The sequence below is a fragment of the Rhinolophus ferrumequinum genome, assembly GCF_004115265.2.
Source record: "Rhinolophus ferrumequinum isolate MPI-CBG mRhiFer1 chromosome 15 unlocalized genomic scaffold, mRhiFer1_v1.p scaffold_54_arrow_ctg1_1, whole genome shotgun sequence".
In the NCBI taxonomy this organism is placed as follows: Eukaryota; Metazoa; Chordata; class Mammalia; order Chiroptera; family Rhinolophidae; genus Rhinolophus; species Rhinolophus ferrumequinum.
In genome coordinates this window covers 16,638,323-16,657,919 of record NW_022680357.1, presented here as the reverse complement: position 1 = coordinate 16,657,919, position 19,597 = coordinate 16,638,323, and the positions used below count along the sequence as shown (strand labels likewise).

The 19,597-nt window shown below is 48.4% G+C and overlaps 1 protein-coding gene across 4 annotated transcripts in view; it reads right to left on the bottom strand.

Moving 5' to 3' along the window:
• The window catches only part of VWA3A (von Willebrand factor A domain containing 3A), a 46,119-nt gene extending 31,540 nt beyond the window's left edge, over positions 1–14,579 (bottom strand). For 3 of the 4 annotated variants that reach the window (XM_033101921.1, XM_033101920.1, XM_033101922.1), the window contains exons 1-7: positions 14,449–14,579; positions 10,962–11,107; positions 9,805–9,928; positions 5,551–5,672; positions 5,397–5,474; positions 3,772–3,826; positions 1,154–1,252 (exon numbers count right to left, since the gene is read on the bottom strand). In XM_033101921.1, the coding sequence (XP_032957812.1) occupies positions 1,154–1,252; positions 3,772–3,826; positions 5,397–5,474; positions 5,551–5,672; positions 9,805–9,927 (477 nt within the window). In that variant the 5' untranslated portion in view covers position 9,928; positions 10,962–11,107; positions 14,449–14,579. The remainder of the gene's footprint in view (positions 1–1,153; positions 1,253–3,771; positions 3,827–5,396; positions 5,475–5,550; positions 5,673–9,804; positions 9,929–10,961; positions 11,108–14,448) is intronic. The other variant, XM_033101923.1, reaches the window with a different exon arrangement.
• Between the last annotated feature and the right edge of the window lie 5,018 nt (positions 14,580–19,597).

Below are 19,597 nucleotides of genomic sequence, written 5' to 3'. Positions count from 1 at the left end.
TGCCCCACGGTCCTGTGTGTGGTGGGGGCGGACGTGGGCCTTCAGCCTGCAGACTGGTAGGTGGACCCAGGTGATGGCGTGCCCTCACCCCCACTGACTGCAGACTGCAGTTCTCTTCTGGAGCAGCCCTTAGGGCTGCAAGACACGGGGGCAGGGTGTGGGTAGATGTGCGTCCTGCCTACCCATCTCAGTGTGTGCGCTGGTCGCACCCAGGGAGGGAGGACGGGGGGGGCGGGGTTTCTCTCCCAGGCATGTGAGCTGGGGATGGAGCTGTGGGCACGATGCCAGCCTGTGGGATGCTCTCTAAGCCATAGGATAACGCCCCCAGCTAGAGATTTCACCTGCATGCCACAAACGCAAGGCTTGCGTTGGTTCATATGGGACCAGCCCACTGGGGGATCTTGGGAAACTCGACTCGTCTAGAAGGGGACACTGCCCTGACAATTGTTCCCTGACACCTGCGGAGACCAGGAACAGGGGACAAGTCTGGGTAACTGGCCCATCCTGAGCCCTACAGAATCTTTGAACTGGCTATTGCGGCTAAGGTCCCCCATCCAAAGCTCCCACAAGAAAATAGTCCCTCCATGTCACTTTACAGACACCACAGAGGTTTTTTTCTATGTCATACTCTGTACTGAGCACTTAACTTGTATAAACTCCTTTCTTCCTCTGGCAGCCCTGTGAGGGGCCACTGTTATCACCCCCATTTTACAGATGAGGTGACCAAGGCACAGAGAATAGGTAACATGGTCACAGAGCCCAGGAGTGGTGGAGGTGGCGGGGATTCGACCCCAGTCATCTGCCTCTGCAGCTCTTAGCGTCTCTGTGATGGACACGCTGAAGGAAGTCGCCTGGGCCGGAAGGAAGGATGCTTTCCAGGAACTGGGGAGGAGGGAGTCTCGGGACAAAGTCAAGTTAGTAAGAACTGCTGTGGTGAGAATACTAGAAGCTCACACACAACCAGAAAGGGCTGAGGTTGGGTTTCGTGGAACTCAACACATTTCTTTCACAGTAGGTGCTAATTAAGTGTGAACTGTTCTTTGTAAAACACCCCCTTTCCACTTGCTATAAACAAAGCCAGTTAGCCAGCACAAAGGGGAGGGAGGGGTGGTGGGAGTGGTTCCAGATCCTTCTCTATGGCCCAGAGACTTACCATGATGTCTTTCTGGAACTCTTCTCTCTGAGGGCCACTGCTGACAGCTGACACATCAATGAGGACACCAACTCTGGCCCCCTTGATGAGGCCAAATACCTAAAACCCAAGAGGGTGTGAAATAACCAGCACAAGTCTGCACTGCTCTTAAGCCCCCCCACGGGAAGCCCCCCGCATGATGGGAAGGCCCAACCCTCCCGCCCTCAGCGAGAAGCAGCAGAAGGCTGGCCGGCCCAGTGCACAGAAGGGAAAGCAAACCCCAGGTCCTGCTCCCAATGTGGGGCAACCTATGCTTTACGTTGTTTTCCCTTCATATTTACTGTCCACTCTTATGAATACGTGTCCATTACAGACCATCTGGAGATGATAGAAAAGCATCCTTTGCACAAGGCAAGGCCTGAGACCTCATCACATCAGTGTATCTTACGTCCTGTCTCTATGGCCTTGTTTATTTCCTGCCTGCTCTACAGTCTAAGGCAGCCGTGTTCAGCACGCTGGCTGTCCTGGTATTTCTGGGAGTTTCTAATTATGTTTCTAACAGCTACTGCCATCTCCACGTCAATGCTGGTTGCTTCTGCACAAAACGATTCATCCTGTTACAGCTTCACTGGAAACTGGAATTTTCATTCGTGTGAAATCGATGGTTCTCTAGGGGCAGGTGGTCCCATCTGTTGCTTTTTGCCTTAAATCCTGCTTTACTGGATATCCAATTTTCCTGTTCAGTTCAATTCCCTGCTCTCAGAGATGAGTATTTTACACCTCTCACACCTCCAACGCACTCTCTTGGCAAATGATTTGGCCTCTAATTTCACAAAGAAAACAAACAAATCCAAGGTTAGTTTTCTTCAGTCTTTCCACACGGAATCTACCAACCTACCTGCCCTTATGCCCACACGTTTTGCCTTCTTCCTGTTACTAGTATTGAGGCCAACTCTCAAAGCCCTAAGGCCACCGCTTTGACTGGCAACACTGGATCTTCTCTCGCCAAATAGGAACTTTGCTTCTCTAATCATCCCTTCTCCTACCTGCCCATTACACGATTTCCATCACCCTACAAATAGGCCATAACCTCACCCGTCTTCACAAGGAAATAAACTTTCAGGACCCACCTTTCCCTCCTGTTGCCACTTCACTTCTCTGCTTCCCATTTTAGCAACGCTTCCTTACCCCCCACTTCTCTGAGACCCACTCACTTCAGGCAATCACCGCCCCACTCCTCTGAAGCCACATTTATGGAGGTGATCAATGACCTCACTCTTGCCAAACCCAATGGTCAAATCTTCGTTCTTAACTTTCTGGAACTCTGCGTGGCACAGGACACAGTCTGAACAAGCTGAAACAGAGAGCACACTGGTCTTTCCGCACACCACCTTTTCCTGTCTTTCCTTCCACTCACTGGCTGGTCCTCCTTAATCTCCTTTGCCAGACAGACTCTCCTCCTCATCCTGAAGACTAAATATTGGGACGCCCCGGGAACCTGTTCCTGCAGGTGTCAGCCATGGACTGACAGCAGTCCCATGGCCTGGCTGCTTGACAGACGCAGAATCTCAGGTCCCGCTGCAGGCTTACCAAATTAGAGACTGCATTTTAACAGGACTTCCCCCACCCCCAAACCAGGGGGTCTGGCTGCATGCTAACGTTTGAGAAGCACTGGGTGAGTGCTCCACCGTCCTTTCTCTTTTGTATTTACACCAGGATTTGTCAACCTCTGCACCACCTTCAGGCCAGATAACCCTCTGCTGTGGGAGCTGGCCTGTGTGTTGTAGGATATTTGGCAGCCTCCCTTCCCATTCGTGACAACCAAAATCTCTCCAGAAAATGCCTAAGGTGAAAGCAAACGGTGAGCCAGAAAAGTAACTGACTAGGAAAATAGGCTAAAACAAATAAGAAAGCAAACCAAAGGTTAATTAATTGCCCACGATCACTCTTTTACCCTCAGGGTCTGAGGAAGACTTTTAATCAAACTTTCAAGAAAAGTTATGCGCAGATGGTCAGCCTCAGTCGGACGCGTCTCGTTATGGGTCTGAGGTGAAATGGCCGAGGGGACATCTGCTGTCCTCACCTGCCTGGGATCTGTTTCCTCTTCCGGTAACAACACTCTGGCTTCCCACGTATAACCATCTGTCTCCCTTTCTCAGTCCATGAGGTTAGGGATGGGAGGTGCGTCCCCAGTCGCCGCTCTCCCCACCCCCTGGCTTTCCTTAGTACAGCTCACGCCCCTGGTGATGGACAGGGGTCTACAGGAGCCCAGCCAAGGTCAATCCCAGGCCCTGGGAAGACGCACTGAGAAAATGAGGTGAGGTCCCTTCCAACATGTCACTCTAGCTGGTGACATGTAAGCTTAGAGCTCCTGATGACCATCGTCCCAAGCCTGGGGACAGCCTTCCTGAGAATAAGACCAACTCCGAGGAAAGCAGAGCACAGAGACAAAGAGGTGACATCGTTCGAGTCCCTGGACACAGCTGTCTGGGTTCTTTGGTTTTTCACTTATGTACGTCAAGAAATTCCTTTCTCAGCTGAAGCCCGTTTCAGGTGGGGGTCTGTCATCTGCAACTGAGAGCTCTAACATACACGGAGGTAACAAGGGCAGGAGGGCAAAGAACGAACCCCCCAGTTACCTTTCTGCTGTTTTCTCCGAGCCACCGCATTCTGTGTCGATAGAGTTCCAGGGCTCTGTCAAGACACCAGACAGAGTCATCACCCAAGGTCAGCTTTGTCACTGAGCAACAGTCACTTACATAGAAAGAAGCGTGGCTGTGTCTAAGGCGGTGGGAGAACATAAGGCAGAATCTAGCGAAGAGGAAACGGAAGGGACTCGTCTGCCGGGGGAAAGGACAGAGGGAGCTGTGAAAGGAGCACGGAGCACACGTGTGAGCTGCTCTCTGGTGGCGCCACGGACACTAGAAGGGACAAGGGGTGGGCTCCGAGGGAGGGGGTGTTCTCCTGAGGACAGTGCTCTTCCCAAGTGAGCCTTCCTGGTCAGCCGGAGCTGGTCATACAGCCACAACTGAGGCAGTTCAGCAGTAGTTTCCGGGGCTGATGAACAAAAGACTTCGTTTGCAAACAATAAGTGGCCAGGGGAATGTCCTGAGCTTCCCTTCTTGCCAACCACTCCAGTGGCTGTTTGGAGACCAGCATGTAACAGGTGCTCACGTCAGACTCAGTCCCCTGAATTGAACTGAATCACCTGCACATGGGGCAGATGGGACCTGGGGGCCTAGAGAGGGCAGGGAAGGCCTTCGGGGATGAGGTCCTGGGCCGTGGGTGGGGAGCAGAGCTACAGGCATGCGTGAGCAGGGATCGGGCTCCGAGCAGGAGCTTCACAATGACACACGCTTGTCTTGGAGATTCAGCTCTGCCATTTACCAGCTGTGTGACGTTGGATAGGTGTCGTAACCTCTCTGAGCCACAGTTTCATCATCTCCAACATGAAGATAATAACTGGACTCTATCCAAGTCAATTTGCCAAAAGTCAATTTACTGAAAGCCAATCCCTTGAAAATCAATTTGCCAAATGACCACTTACCTGACTAGACTTGAACATTCCTTAAAATGCTGGATTCACAGTTAAAACCAATTAACTGAAATATTGCAGAATTCTTTAAAACCCGTTTAAACCTTCCAACCCAATAAAAACTGTTATAAGAGTTAGTTTAAATGTTTTGATAAATTGGACAAATTGATCATTTAGCAATTGACTTTGGGATATCTTGAGAATAATACTATTACTTCTACTTGTTGTGAGGATTGCATAAGATAATCCACGCAGCCCTTAGCAGAATTCCTGACACATTAATAAATATTAGCCATTAACGACTATTCTAGCTTTATAAGAAACCTCAGGCAAACGGTAACCATGGGTCAGATTACAAGCTGGGATGGAATGTATGCACGTGCAAGCAAACTCTGCTTTGCAGTGGGAAGCCTGCATTTTTGACATTCATTTGCAAAAGTAGAAACCCAACCCACTGGTCACTGAAAGTGGTCACTCTTAACCATTACACATCAAATGTGGCTGTGAGGTTCTGTGTTTATCCAAAGGGACTATAGATTTTAGAAGGCTGACAAAAATATGGTCCAACTTCTTTATCTGAGAGAAGAAGAAATTGGGGCTAGAAGTGGAAAGAGACCTGTGCAAAGTCCCACAGAGATGGCTCTTTGAACAAAGCTACGTTCAGGCAGCTGAAATGACATAATCTTTGAGCTCTGGGCTCGTCGGGAGGACACTGAGAAACATACTTACTCAGAGAGCTTTGATTCAAATTGGTGGATGAGCTGGGCGGAGAAGTGCACTTTCTTCATGACATTGCTGCCCTCCTCCCTGAAGAAGCACAACCTTATGAAGGGACTGGATGTGTCACTGCAGGCTGGGGGTGAGGGAATGGCTTCAGACTTACAGCACAGCTGTGCCCTGGCTTATCAGGTCAGCCAAGGTGAGTTTCTCAAGCTCTAAACTGTGAGTTGAAAGCCAATCTTCGGAGTCTTCCCAAGCTGAAGGCTGGGGCTCGTCCTGCAGCCTCTGCGAGAAAGAAGCCAGCGTCAAATGGAAAACCGTGGAAAGCAAGGGCGAGGCTGAGGACGCCGTAGATTCTCTCCACACACGTGCCCCAGGGTTGCCAACTTGGACTAGTCTTACCTGTGTGCAGGACTCGGTTAATAGGGCCAGCTTTCCTGTTGTCACGTTTCCAGATGACATGCCCCCTAACCAATCCCATAGGATGTGCTGCCTCTATGAGCCTTGCTGACAGCCTCCTTCGGGGCACACCTGGCCCCTCCCTTTCTCACTGCAAGCTTTCCCTCTCTCCTGCCTGCCTCCGACTCTCTACCAACTACAAGGACGGTGGCTGCCTCTCTTGCTAGAGCAAGCTCTGAGTAAACTGCCTGTTTGTTCTCATTGGGGAGATCTTTGTTTATCTCCACACTTGCATTTTGTGTACCATTTCAGGTGGGTGAGTTCTGCCTCCTTATCAGCCTGAGGGCCCCCAACAAACTTGGTGACGGATGGAAGAGGGAGTGGGTTTATCCTGTCCATCCAAAGGCCAGAAGCAGGCGCGGTGGGTGATGAGTTTTAGAGGAAGAATTCCCCAGCCATCACAGGAGTCTGGCCGTGAAACAAACGCCTTACTTGTACCTAGTGACACCTGTGTCACTTCCATAGTGCTAAGCGCAGGGTGTGGGTGGTGGCCTCGGTGGCAGGGCTGACGTCATTCCTGGCAAGTGTTCAGCATTGGCGAAGCTTCCTGGGAGCCAGAGGGTGGGGACAGCTGACCTGAGGCTTTGAGCCCACTTTGCTTGCCCCTTTTGGAGGCTGGCATTTCCTCCCTTCTCTAAGCCCTACTGTGAACGAGGCACTGTCCCTGGTGCTGAAGCTACCGTGTGAACAAGTCAGAAACGTTCTCGCCTTCTTGGAGCTTATATCCTGGTGGAGGGGGATGCACAGTGAAGAAACGAAATCAGTGGACACAACTTCAGAAACAAACGGTTCTATTCGGAAGACGGAGCAGAGAAATGTCACAGAGAACGACTAGTTGGAAATGGGCGGGTCACTTTGGCTGGGGTGGTGGTTGGAAAAGGCCTCACTGGACCGAGAGCCAGAGCCAGGGGATGCATACTCAGGCAGTGCGTGGAGGGGAAGAACAGAAAGGTGACCACTGGCGGCAGTGTAGTGCCCATCAGGCAGTGCGACACGACAAGAGGCCGGAAAGGTGTGGGTCAGGCAGGCATTTGGCAAGAGCTCCAATACCACCCCTGCTGTCCACGTGATATGGAAGGCCTTAAATGGTGCCCGAGCTGGCCAGGACTCACGGAGGGTAGAGGATGGCACCATAAGGGGTGGGCCCGCTCAGTCCCACTGTGAGAGAAGCTGCTCCACAGCATCCGATGGCTGTGGAACAGGCCCGAGCACGGTTCAACCCACTGGGACCGCAGTCTAGACTCAAAGATGGCTCCATCCTGCTCCTGGGCACCGGCCTGAACCCTCAGTGGGTTCTGCGTGGGCCTGTATCTGTCAGGGCTTTCCCTGCTGTGGGTGAGGTGGTGGACAAGGGGTCGAAACCATGTGCTGCAGCTGATCGAGGGCAGAGGCTACCGGAAGAGGAAGTGGGGGAGAGAAGAAAGGCACGTGGTACTGCTGTGTATTGACTGGTCTGATACGATTTCAAATCCATTTGTTTATGACGTGAGTGAAGTTGTGTTGCTCTAAAAGTGCCGCTATCTACATTGAAGAGGGTGCGTCAGGATGCTATCACATTTGCTGTCATCGATAAATACTCAGTAGCTCAGCTGATGATGGGCCCTGCTGGGGGCTTAGCAACAAGAACACGTGGAGAAGCACCTATGGGGGGCAGAGTGAGCCTTTAAATAGGAAGGGCTTGTGAGGACTCACCCAGGGGTGGGTCTGGGCAAGGAGACTCTTTGCTGGTCTAAACAGCGCTCCGAAGTCCTTGGGCATTAGCACCTGCTGTGGTAAGGTGACTCTTTACCCGCAGTGGTGAAAACCATGCCGCAGCCCCACAAAAGGGGACTGTCTTGCCCCCCAACACGGAGCCATCATTCCCTAGCAACATGCCCTAGCAACTAGAAATGTTCCCTTTGCCCTGGCAGCTGGACAGCAGCTCTTGGTTGGCTAAGCTAACTCTTCCAAGAGCCCACCCGTAGAAAGGTACACACTTCAATTTGGACTTTATTTCCCTTAAACTCCTCTTGCCTGAAACAACTGGAATTTCATTTGAAGTATGTTATTTCGTTATTGGCTTATTAAGAGATATTATCCGGTTGCTATTGGCTTGTGCAATTATTACAATTCCAGCACTGAACTTGTGCTAAATAATCGGCAAAGACAATCTCAGTCTCCAAGGAACAAAACAAGTACACTGCGGTCTCCATTTACTAGCTCTGTGAGGCTGAGCAAGTCACTCTCTCGTCACCTATAAAATGGGCACTGTGGACCATGGCACACAACACAGCCTTGAGTGTTTCTGCACAAACAGCTCTCAACAACCGTGGAAGGTAACCATAAAAACGAAGACAATGAAAATAAAATGCTACTTTTATATTCCAGCATGTTGTGCCTTATGTTCTGTGCCTGAGGCCTGCTTTCTCTGTTTCAAAAGGAAATGGCCAAGTGTTAAAGCAGTGTGAAAAGTACTAGTAATTAAAGCAAACGTTTAAGTAGCGCTTACTATGTGTCAAGTACTTTCCATAAATTAACTCATTTAAATTCTAAAACGTAGGTGCCATCATTAACCCCATTTTACTGACCAGGAAACTGAGGCCTGGAGAATTAAATTTGCCCAAAGTCACGCAGCTAGTGAGTGGTGGAGCCGGGATTCAAACCCAGACAGAATAACTACCGCAGTATGCTGTCTTTAAATCAGCGCCAACTCCGACTATCTTCATTAAGGACTGAGCGAGAACTACTGACAAACTAACTTTCCCACTATGTGAGTCTGCTATGTCCTGCCTTTGAACAGCACCACCTAAACCATCTTCTCAGTCCCGCACTTAGGGAAACACCGTCACACATGTGAACACTAGATGTCACTCTTCTCATCCTTTCGGACTCAACCCCTCCCCTAGTGGATAACAGCATGGCAGACTTACAATTCACCTTCCACTTTACTTTCATTTGAAATGATCCATTATGTTTTGGGCGTGGATGCTGCATTATTAATATTTGAAGATCCACTATTCAAGATTCTAGATTTTGACTGCAGGGCATAGTGATGATATGCTTTTCACAGGATGTGCTTTACACAGACAACAGTAAGGTCTTTGTACTGGGGTGATCCTTTCCCTCTGCCACTGCTGTTCCTTTGTGAGGCCGTCCCTGTACACCTGGGAAGTCAGGCGTTTATATGAAATGAGATGAAATAAGGACATATCATCAATATCTGAAGTCACTGAAAGAATCCTTCAGAATCTCAAGACTCTTTTGACATTTCCTCATTTCCTTTTAATCAAACTTGCTTTCCCAGGAGTGCCAATACTTAAGCAAAACATGACTGTTTTCCTGATCATTTGGTTGCCAGCATTACAATTGTACTGTTTTTGATGATCATGTCAAAGGTCTGAGGTTTCAACTCCGGCGTAGATTAGACAGACAGACGGTTATGGGTCAAACGGTTATGGGTCAGGCTTGCACCTGGCAACCCGGCGCCTGTCCTTTCTGTGGTAGAATAAATGCTGGGTTCTGGACAATCCACTCACCATCTCGGGAAAACAGCTAATTTACACCCTGAGAGTCGGCCTAAAACCATACTTCTGGTTATTCTTCAAGTGGATTCTCCTGCCCAAACTCTCCTGCTCCAATAGCAATTCCTGAAACTGATGTTTAGATCTAGATTTTAGGGACTCCTAAAAGAAAAAAGTCTTAGGAAGGGGGAATTCGAGAACTAAATTCTGACTTCAGGCTTTGATAACATGGACAGGCTCTTTCCACGCTCCTGAATGTTTACTGACGTGGCCGAGAAGACTGCATCACTTCTACAAACAGCACGGAGATCCGTCAGTCACTTCTAAAGGCAGGGGATCAGAGATGAGTACTCAATCTCTTTCCCTCCTGGGATCCTCTGTGAGGAGAGGCAATACCCAGAGCTTAACACATTCTGCCTCCCCTCACTGTGACTCGGTTAAAGTGCAACGGTTTTTACCAGTAAATCCTGCGTCTGGTTAACGTGCGTAACCAGTAGTCCATTGTCTGGATTTTGGCCAAGTCCATTGACATCTTTCTGGTTCAATTGCTTCTTTCTCTCTCTGTCAGTGCTTCTCTGCATGCTACAAAACATAAAGTGATTCAATCAATGCCCCAGCACTGGACATTGATTCCATGCCGCCAGCGCTTCCCAAACCATTTTTATTTCTGTGCAGTCACTGGGAAAGGTTCCTGTAGAGCCCTACTAAAATGTGGACTTCAGGTTCGTGAGACGTTTTATTCTACTCTTCTGGTAGTTACCTAACTGAAGCCTCAGGCATGCGCTGATGCAGTGGCCATTTACCCAGTCTCACTTCAGGCAGGTATTTCCCTGTCAACTCCTGGGAGCAAATACTCTTTACCTTGGCCATGGAAGGCAAGGCTAGTTCCTGTAGCCATTATAAAAATACCCAACGCTTATTTCCTAGGGAGGAAAAGAAGTCCAGAAAAAGAAGTGCAGCATCAAGACAAAGCCATGGGTGGTGGGGGGGGGAGGGGGGGTTTATATTCAGCTCAACTCTCCTTTAAATTCATTCATCCAGTACTTCCTGAACACCTATGAGGTGTCGGGCTTGTGCTGGGTGCTGAGGACACCATGGTGAGCAAGGTAACAGGCTTCCCACCCTCAGCACGACTGACACTTTGGACCAGCTAATGCTTTGCTGTGAAGCAGCCCTGTGCATTGAGGGATGCTTAGCAACCCCCCTGACTTTACCTACTGGATGCCAGTAGCACTCCTCCCCTGCAAGTTGTGACAACCAAGAATGTCTCTAGGACGTGGCCTGAGGTCTGCGGGGAGCACATCAGCACTAGGTGAGAACCGCTAAGCTAGACAGTGTCCTTGTTCTTTGCAGAGGGGAGACTGGTGTTCACCGATTACACACAGCAATCACAGATTGTGGAAAGCGCTGTGCAGGAAGCAAACAGGGAGGCTACGATGACAGAGAGTCATCAGGACAGGGACCTACTCTGCATAGGTCAGGTGGTCAGGGGCGGTGTCTCCCTGAAGGAGAAGGAGGTGGCCCTGCCAAGAGCAGGCAGAGGGCAGCAAGGGAGCACAGCGCTTTCGCGGAGAAGGGGCAAAGAGAAGTACTGTGTTTCCTCTGAGACCTGCACCTGCAGCCACGGGCGAGTCCTACAGCCTTTTCCTCTCGCCTTATTGAATCAGCGGTAGACTTCCTCTGCGATGGATTAGTCAGATTCTCTGGGAAGCGGAATTAGGAGTTGTGGGGCCACCATGTGCACTCAGAAGCAGGAAAAGCCTGTGTGCAGAGAAGTGGAGTTAGGGGTCGTCCGGCCTTCGTTTCCCTGGGCCGGTCTCACCGGGGTCCTCCCTCCCTGCTCTGCCGGCTCCTCTGTCCCCTCTGCAGGCCTCCCGAGCACGTAAGCCTCTCTTCCTCTCCCCACTTTTTCGTCTTTCCCTCGGCAATCTCACCCTTGTCCACGGCTTCAACTACTAGCCATACAACAACTGCCAACTGTATGTCAACCGCCCAGACCTCCCCACCGACTCCAGACCCTGCAATTCACTGAAACTGGGTATTTCCAAGCCGAGCACCACAAACTCAACATGTCCAAGACTGAATCCACACACCCTACAGACCTATCCTCTTTTCACGAGAGCAAGTCACCATCCACCTACGTCTATGAGTCAGAAACCTAGCAATTAATCTTGACACCTCATTTCCCACAGCCAATCCATCACCTACTCTTGTTAATTTCATCTCTCTCAAATCTCTCCACTGATCTGTCTCTATCGACATTTTTCCTGTCCAGGCCACCGTCATCTTTCCACAGACAACTTCATTAGACCCTACGCGTCCTCTCATCCAATCTGTTCTCCTCACTAAAGCCAGAGTAGTCATTTAAAGACCCAGATCCAGTGTCACCCCTCCGCTTGTCCCTCCTACTAAAAACTGTTCAAGATTTCCCTTTGTTCTAGGATGAAGACAACTGTCCTTAGGATGGCACCTGAGGCCTCACCTGGGCTGGCTGCTGCCCACCCATGTCTCTCTCCAGCTCTCCCACGAGCCCTCTGTCCCACCACACCTCCTCTGCAGTTCCTGGACTGCTGCTACCCCGCTCCTGGGACCACAGGGCCTTTGCATGTGCCCTCTGCCCTGGAACGCTGTTCTCCCAGAACCTCCTCGTCCTTGACATTGCAGCTCCAATGTCACTTCCTCGGGAAGTCTTCTCTAGAATAGCTCTTTACTTAGGTTCCTTTGTGTCATACAAACTACCACAGAACTTGGTTCCTTTCTTTCAGAGCGCTTATTTTAATGTAGAATGATACATTAACCATTAGTGTGGTTTTCAAAAATTGGTGTCTGTCCCATTAGATTGTAACTGAGGTGAGCGCAGGGACTGGAAGATGATAAATATTTTGAGGTGGGAGGTGAAGGGAGAGGAGTTTGAGAACTACCTTGGTTCTTGAATTTCTAATTACTGATCCCAGGCACTTGTGAGAACTCACTTTCTGCTCTCAGGTTCCAAGAAATACCCCCTTCTTTATAATTCCCTACCTTTCTGCTTAAGCTAGATCATTTAGGTTTCTGTTATTTGCCATGGATATATACATATATCCACCAATAAAGTTGCTGCTTGCACGACAGTGCATTCTCACGAAATCATTAAGTTAAATAGCCTAATGGTGGTTTGGCAACTTGCTTTTCTCTTTTGGGTCTTTAATCTTTTATTCAGAGGATGCTTTGCTTTTGGAGAAGCAGCAATGTGACAATGTCTTTAAGAAAAACTGGCTTTACTTCGGTGCACTTGGCTGGGAGACTCTAGTGGCAGAGCCTGTTGAAACAGGACCGCCCCAGGAACCCCGGCCACCCCCGCGGTGTCTCAGCTCCCTTTCAGTGAGTGATTAACGACACTTAATGACCTCAGAGGCCCGCAGGTGTGGATTCTGGGGTGACTTGTGAGGGCTGGTGGAGGGGGTTTGGGCTGCAGAAAGCTAACAGAACACCGTGTGTGAGCACTGGACCTTTCGGTTGGTTTCGTCTGCAGAATGGAATGGGGAAAACAGGAACGGCCCAGCCTACTTCAGCTCCCTTGTCAACAGGAGCCACTGGAATTGAGAACGTGAAGGGCTCTGTAAAATACAAAGCACTATAGAAATGGAGAATACCAGCAAGAATGGGCTCCATCTTCAAGCACTTCAGCAGGTGACACTCGAACAACCCTGCATTCCGTGAATAGTTATAGTGTCCTTCTAGGTGACGGAGAGCGCTGGCACTGGAGGGGTGGGGTGGGGGGGGCAGAGACGGACAGGACACGTCCTTACCCCCAGGCCTTTGCTGAAATGGAAGCTTCGTAGACAGGTCTCCTCTGAGCAGTGCATCTCAGACAGCAGCACCTCTGCCCTGCTTTCTCCTTAGCACGCTTCAGCCCTGCACATTCTATATACTTACTGATCTGTCTCCCCACCTCCCTGGCCCCCATAAACACACTAGAAGCGAGTTCCACCAAGGCAGCGACTTACCATGTTTCCCCGAAAATAAGACCTAGTCAGACCATCAGCTCTAATGCGTCTTTTGGAGCAAAAATTAATATAAGACCCGATATTCTATTCTATTCTATACTATAGTATACCCGGTCTTATATTATAGTAAAATAAGACCAGGTCTTATATTAATTTTTGCTCCCAAAGACGCATTAGAGCTGATGGTCCGGTTAGGTCTTATTTTCGCGGAAACAGGGTAGTGTTCACTGCTGGAATGGCATAAAACAGTGCCTGGAACACAGCAGCTCCTCAAAACACAGTTGTTGAATAAATGCATTCAGGGCAGGTCCAGAGTTTAGACAAAGGTGGGTCACAGGGCCCTGGGGGAGTGGGCAGGAAGGGAACATGCAAAATGGTCCTTGGCCAAAGAGAGACAGAGAGATACCCGATTAGTGGACAAAAAAAAATAAAAAAAATCTTCAGCCAACTTCCCATCTGGCTAACAGCTGGATCTAGGACTCTCCTAAGTATTTACCCCGGATAAAGCCATCCCCAGGGTTTGTATTTTTAACTGACAAATAAGCTTCAGTCTTGCCCCCATCCACTCCATTTTACATTCTGCGGCCAGAATGCTTTTTCCCGTACGCAGGTGTTCATCGTGCTACCTGTTCAGAACCCAGCGTGGCTCCGCAGTGCCGTGGAGAAACACGTGGAACCTGGTTTGCGAGGTTTATCGTTCCCTCAGGGTCTGCTCCTTGCTACCTCCCCACCTCATCTCCTCCTTCTACGGTACCTGGCAACACTTACACGCATCTTGCTGTCTCATGCCCTTCTTTGCCCAAGTTGAAACTGCTTCTAGAAATGTCCTTTGCTCTCTGGTTGATGAGAACTCAGGAAGTCTTTCCTGAACCCCATTTGCTGCCCCCCAATTCCCACTGAGGAAAGTATCCTCCAATTGCTGGCCTGTCTCATACTCAGTTGCCGTGGTCCTTCTCTCGACCAGCCCCATCACTGTGTACGGTTGTATCCCAACACCTAGCACGATGCCTGGCGTGTAGGGAGCACAGGACTAAGACCCCAGGCCCCCTCGATTTTTCAGTCCAGAGCTTAGCATCTGCCCCACCCTCTCTTACCACCTGTCAACCCGTCACTCACCCTCAACTGCATTTCTCCACTTAGATTTCCATCTTTGGGAGAAGGGCCCCTGGTCATCACAGGACGGACCCTGCTTTACCCGGTTCCCACTTTTAGTTCTTCCCAGCAACGCAACAGTGAAGCTTGCCCTGCCGGGAAGTGTTACCCATCTCCAAGGTAACAGGCTGTACCACTGCAGCTTGAGGCAGGGACTGCGGAAAAACCTTCCTCACCCCAGGGAAGCTCGGTCCCTTTGCTGTTAACAAGCTCTCCCAGGGTACTCTGCTTCCCTCCACCCCCATTAAGCCTGGAAGCAGGATCCAGACCTCTTTTCTATTTTTAGAACTTCTGGGTCAGCAGAGAATGATGGTTTAGACCAGCAAAGCCCTGGTGCCTGCTACCTTCCTGTGGTAAAAAGGAAGATACCAGAGACAGTGTGAAAGGCAGTCACTTTCTCTTCCCCCTCAGATTCCCTGGGGTCCCTGGGAGAGGTCTGGAAGCCCCCCACACCCACCAGCCCCCCCCCAGACCTGGCTAAGAAAACAGCAAGCTCAGTGACTTCCTGAAGATGTCATCTACTGTGGTGGCTCCCCAATCCAGGTGTCCATCAGAAGCATCTGGGTGGTTTGCTAAGAAAATACACACACGGCCGCCTGGGAGAGTGAAACAGAACGGTGCTAAGGCTGGGGAAGGTGAGGCTCTAACAACGGCCCCAGGTATTATGATGTCACCGGCCCATGGCCCATAGTTGGGGACCTCTTCAACTGTTTCTTTTATGGATGCCAAGAGGGACAAAGTGATGTACCCCGTGTCAACCCACCTGTAAGTGGCTCAGGGCTCTGCACTTAGTTTCTCTCATCCAGATCATTTCTCAAATCACTGTTTTCCCTTTATGAACCTTTTGTAATATAGAACACACACTGCCGGGGTTGTCACCATACGGCAGAGAACCCCTCAGAGGTTGACCCCCACAGTGGCTCCCATAGGCCAGGTCAGAAAGAAGAAAAAACCCTTCCAAACAGAAACTGCTTACCTATACCACCAGGCACTCTGGGCAGAATAGTCATGGCTGAGCAGCGGGTGTAAATCCGGGGCATTTGGCCACCACCACCAAGGCAGGAGAGGACGGAGATCAGAAAAAGGTAAGGAAGTGAGAAAAGTTAAGTCACGAGTGGCTGACAGCAACCAACCAATGACTGCTCTGGGAACAGGAGGTGAGGGGCCTTGGCCCCCCCTTACTGGAGGACACCTGGGTGGAAGGGGCTGGATAGCTTTGAAGCCGTGTTTGGGGACCCAAGACAGAGAGTTTACCATGCTTACAACTCCCTTTGCTCCTGGATCCAGGGATTTTCAACAGTTTACAAGACATAAACCAGCACTGCAAAGTCCTCGTTACTGCCTTTTTCTGCCTGCGCTTACACAGAGGTTCTGGGTCAAGCCGAGTAAGATGGTCAGGCCGCAGGACAGCTATGTGTGGGCACCAGTGTGCTCGGCTCTCCTCAGACTGCATGTGGCTCATGAGTGGCCCTGCGTAGGGATCGAAGTACAGTAAGGAGTGTCTCTTTCCTTAGTTCTTGGGACCTGATCAGGGTCAACTTATCTCTGGTCTCTGTTTAGGAGCTCGAACCTCGTCCCATTCCCCAAAATACATTTGCTATGGTCTGAATGTGTGTCACACCAAAATCCATGTCGGAAACGTAACCCCAAGGTAATGAATGGTATTGGGAGCTGGGGCCTCATGAGGTCACGAGGGCAGAGCCCTTCTCAAATGGCATGAGGGCCTTGATAAAAAGCGCTCCCAGAGCTCTCTAGCCCCCTCCACCATGTGAGGGTACAGGAGAAGTCTGCAGCCCAAAGAGGGCCCTTACCCGACCACGCTGGCACCCTGCTCTTGGACTTCCAGCTTCCAGAACTGTGAGGAACAAACTTTTTAAAAGTGATGTTGCAATGAACATTGTTTTACATCTTTGTGCATTGAGATTTTATGTCTGTAAGACACAAAAATAAAATGCATGAAGCGAGGGACTTTAAAAGAGCCTAAAAACAAAGTTTTTTTCTTAAGTTCTCAGCAGGCTCACTTGGTGGCAAAACCTGAAGTGAGCCGGCATGAGGCTAGCTAGTCTTTACTGTTTAATGTGAATATTTAGATGTCTTGGGATTATAGAATGCTGCCTCAGTCTATGGGGATGTTATATAAAATATGGTATAAGCACCACATTCAGTTTTTTAATCTGAAAAAAAATTCTAAAGCTCTTTTAACTTTTTGAAAAATACTGCAGTAATGTGCCATATTTAGTCCTTAAAACCCTTATATGCTGGAATGAGCAGAGATTGTGGTGACTGATGATTTTGTTTTCAGCCTCTTTTTTCTTAAAATTGAGATATAATTGACATGTAACATTAGTTTCAAATATACAACATAATGATTGATGACTGCATACATGGCAAAATGATCACCACAGTAAGTCTAGTTAACATCAAGTTAAATTTGTTTTTTAAAGCCACCTACAGTGTTTCCCCAAAAATAAGCCCTAGCCGGACCATCAGCTCTAATGCATCTTTTGGAGCAAAAACTAATGTAAAACCGGATATAATATAATACAATACAATATAATATCAGGTCTTATATGAGACCTGGTCTTATATTAATTTTTGCTCCAAAAGACTCATTAGAGCTGACGGTCCAGCTAGGTCTTATTTTCGGGGAAATACGGTAGTCTGTGGTATTTTGTGACAGGCACCCCAAACAGACTAAGACAATATATTATTGTGTGATATGTATTTTTAGATATTAATTTGCATTTTGCTTTATTTCTTACCTCCATTTCAAGCCAGTAGCAGGTGCTTTTTGTTGGGTTGAGAAGGAGCAGCCTGACGTCAACAGTCTTTTCTGTCTTTTGTAAAAGCCTAATAGGCAAACTGAAATATTAAGTGACATGCCCAAGTACAGGAAGTAAGGATGTGTTTAATGTGAAGAGGAAAGTGGGAGTGTATCAAGATTCTTTCAGTTAAAAGGAACAGAAACCCAACTCAAACTGGCTTAAGGAACAAAGGGAATTTACTTAAATAACAGAAAAATCCGGGGATTGTTGTGGCTTCAGGCATGGCTCGATGCAAAGGCTGAAATGATGCTAAGAGAACGTCTCCATTTCACAGCTTCCTTTCTTCTGCGATGGCTTTATCCTTAGGCAGGATCTTCATGAGTGGTCGCGTGGACACCAGGAGCAATAAGCTCCCCCCACCCCCCAACATACCAACCCTAAAGGAAGGAGAACACCTCTTTTCCAGGAGTTCTGGCAAAGTCCCAGGCTTGGCTTGGTCAAAGGACATGGCCATTACTGAACCTGGCACTATGCCTTGGCCAGGCCTGGCTTCCGGGTCCGGCCCTGGAGCCAGAGAAACCACATGGCCTGAGGGTATGAAAGGGGAAGTTTTCCAAACAGAACAGCTGGGTTTTGTTTGTGTCTTTTTACCAAAGAAGGGGACATGGACACTCAGCAAACATGCCGTGAGGGAAGCCAAAGGGGGAGAGGTTCGTCCCCAGAAGTTAAATCGGAGATCTGAAAATCAGAGGGAGCAGAGACCTGCTCAGTGTTTGGTAGCAATGCTTTGGCGAGATGGCAAGACTTAAGAGGAAATGGGTCGCCGGTGTGCTCAGCGAGAAAGTCCACAGGCACAGGGTTCACAGCTCCCCAAAGTTTACCATGCTACAAGTGTGGGAGGAACACAGCACGACTAGGCCTGGGACAGCTACTGCCTCAGTAAGTGCAGACAGATGACACACGACCGGAGGGGCTCTTCTAACGTTTGAGCCCCAGACCTCTGAACAACCCCAAGGTAACCCAATAACCAACAGATTCCCCATCAACAAGGTCGTAGGGACCTAGTTGATTGTTTTTTTTTTTAAGTACTTCAGTGGGGACAGGGTATACCCCGTTTGGATAAATTTCCCTGGATGTTCAATTCCTGAAAGGGTCCCAATCAAATCAATGGGTGACATCATCTAATTCACCAATCAAGGAAGTCAGCACTATAAAATACCCCTTAGAGACAATTGCAGAGACAAAGCTTGACAATGAGAGGGAAATGATGGAAGATTAAACACAAACAACGTAATAATAACTTGCATACTTTTTTTCCCCAACAAAATATATAACATTCAGATTATTTCTAAGTAGGGACTACCTTTTATGGTTGTTTGCATTCCACATCCAGAAGCAGCAAACCATAGATTTAGCTGCTCGTGCCTGAGCCAAGAAATCATGCAACTGGGACAAGCTATTTTTATTCCCTTTAGTCTAGCCAAACTGGCAATGTGGGACAGCGCAGTGTCCATGATCTGAAGTCAGGGAACCTAGGTTGGAAACCAATTCACTAATTACAAGTAAAGGACTTGGGGGAAATTGTTCGCTCTTCTGATCGGAAGCTTCCTAGTCTATAAAATACTACCTCCTACTTCACAGGCAGAAGATGAAGCACCTAACATGAATTTACTGTCAATTTCTTTCTCCAAACTCTTATTGAATGCCACTACTTCTTAACCAGAGAGCTTTTAAAACTATGAATTGCCTTAAAGAGTAGTTGATATGCTTTAGTTAGAATGTCAGGTTATTTGAGAAGTTTCTGTTATCTAAGGTCTAAGATCACAATGTTACTTGTAATTGCAAATACTTGGGAGCAACCGAAATATACACAAACAGGGAGAAGTATATATATCGGGGGTGCCTAAAAAATGTACACATTTTAAGAGATGTTATCTATGTGTTACTTTTTGAAGTTGAATTGAATTATGGTAGCAATGTGTAGTGACGTTCCCTCAAAAGATGGCATTAATCAAATGAGTGCTAGTGTCATTCATAGTATTAAAATTTTAACATTTTTTTCCTTTCTTAAAATGTGTATACATTTTTTTGGTGCACACACACAGTATATAGCTATTTAAAATGAGGGAGAACTGGATTTACTGACACAGAAGACATTCATCATAAATTAAGTTTAAAAAAAAAGTAGTGGCAGATTAAGTATATGATCTTGCTTTTGTTAAAACAACTGAACAGATCTATCTATCTATCTATCTATCTATCTATCTAATCTATCTCCCTCCCTTCTTTTGTCCCTCCCTCCCACCTATAATAGCAAAATGTCTGGAAAAATACCTAAAAACTGCTAA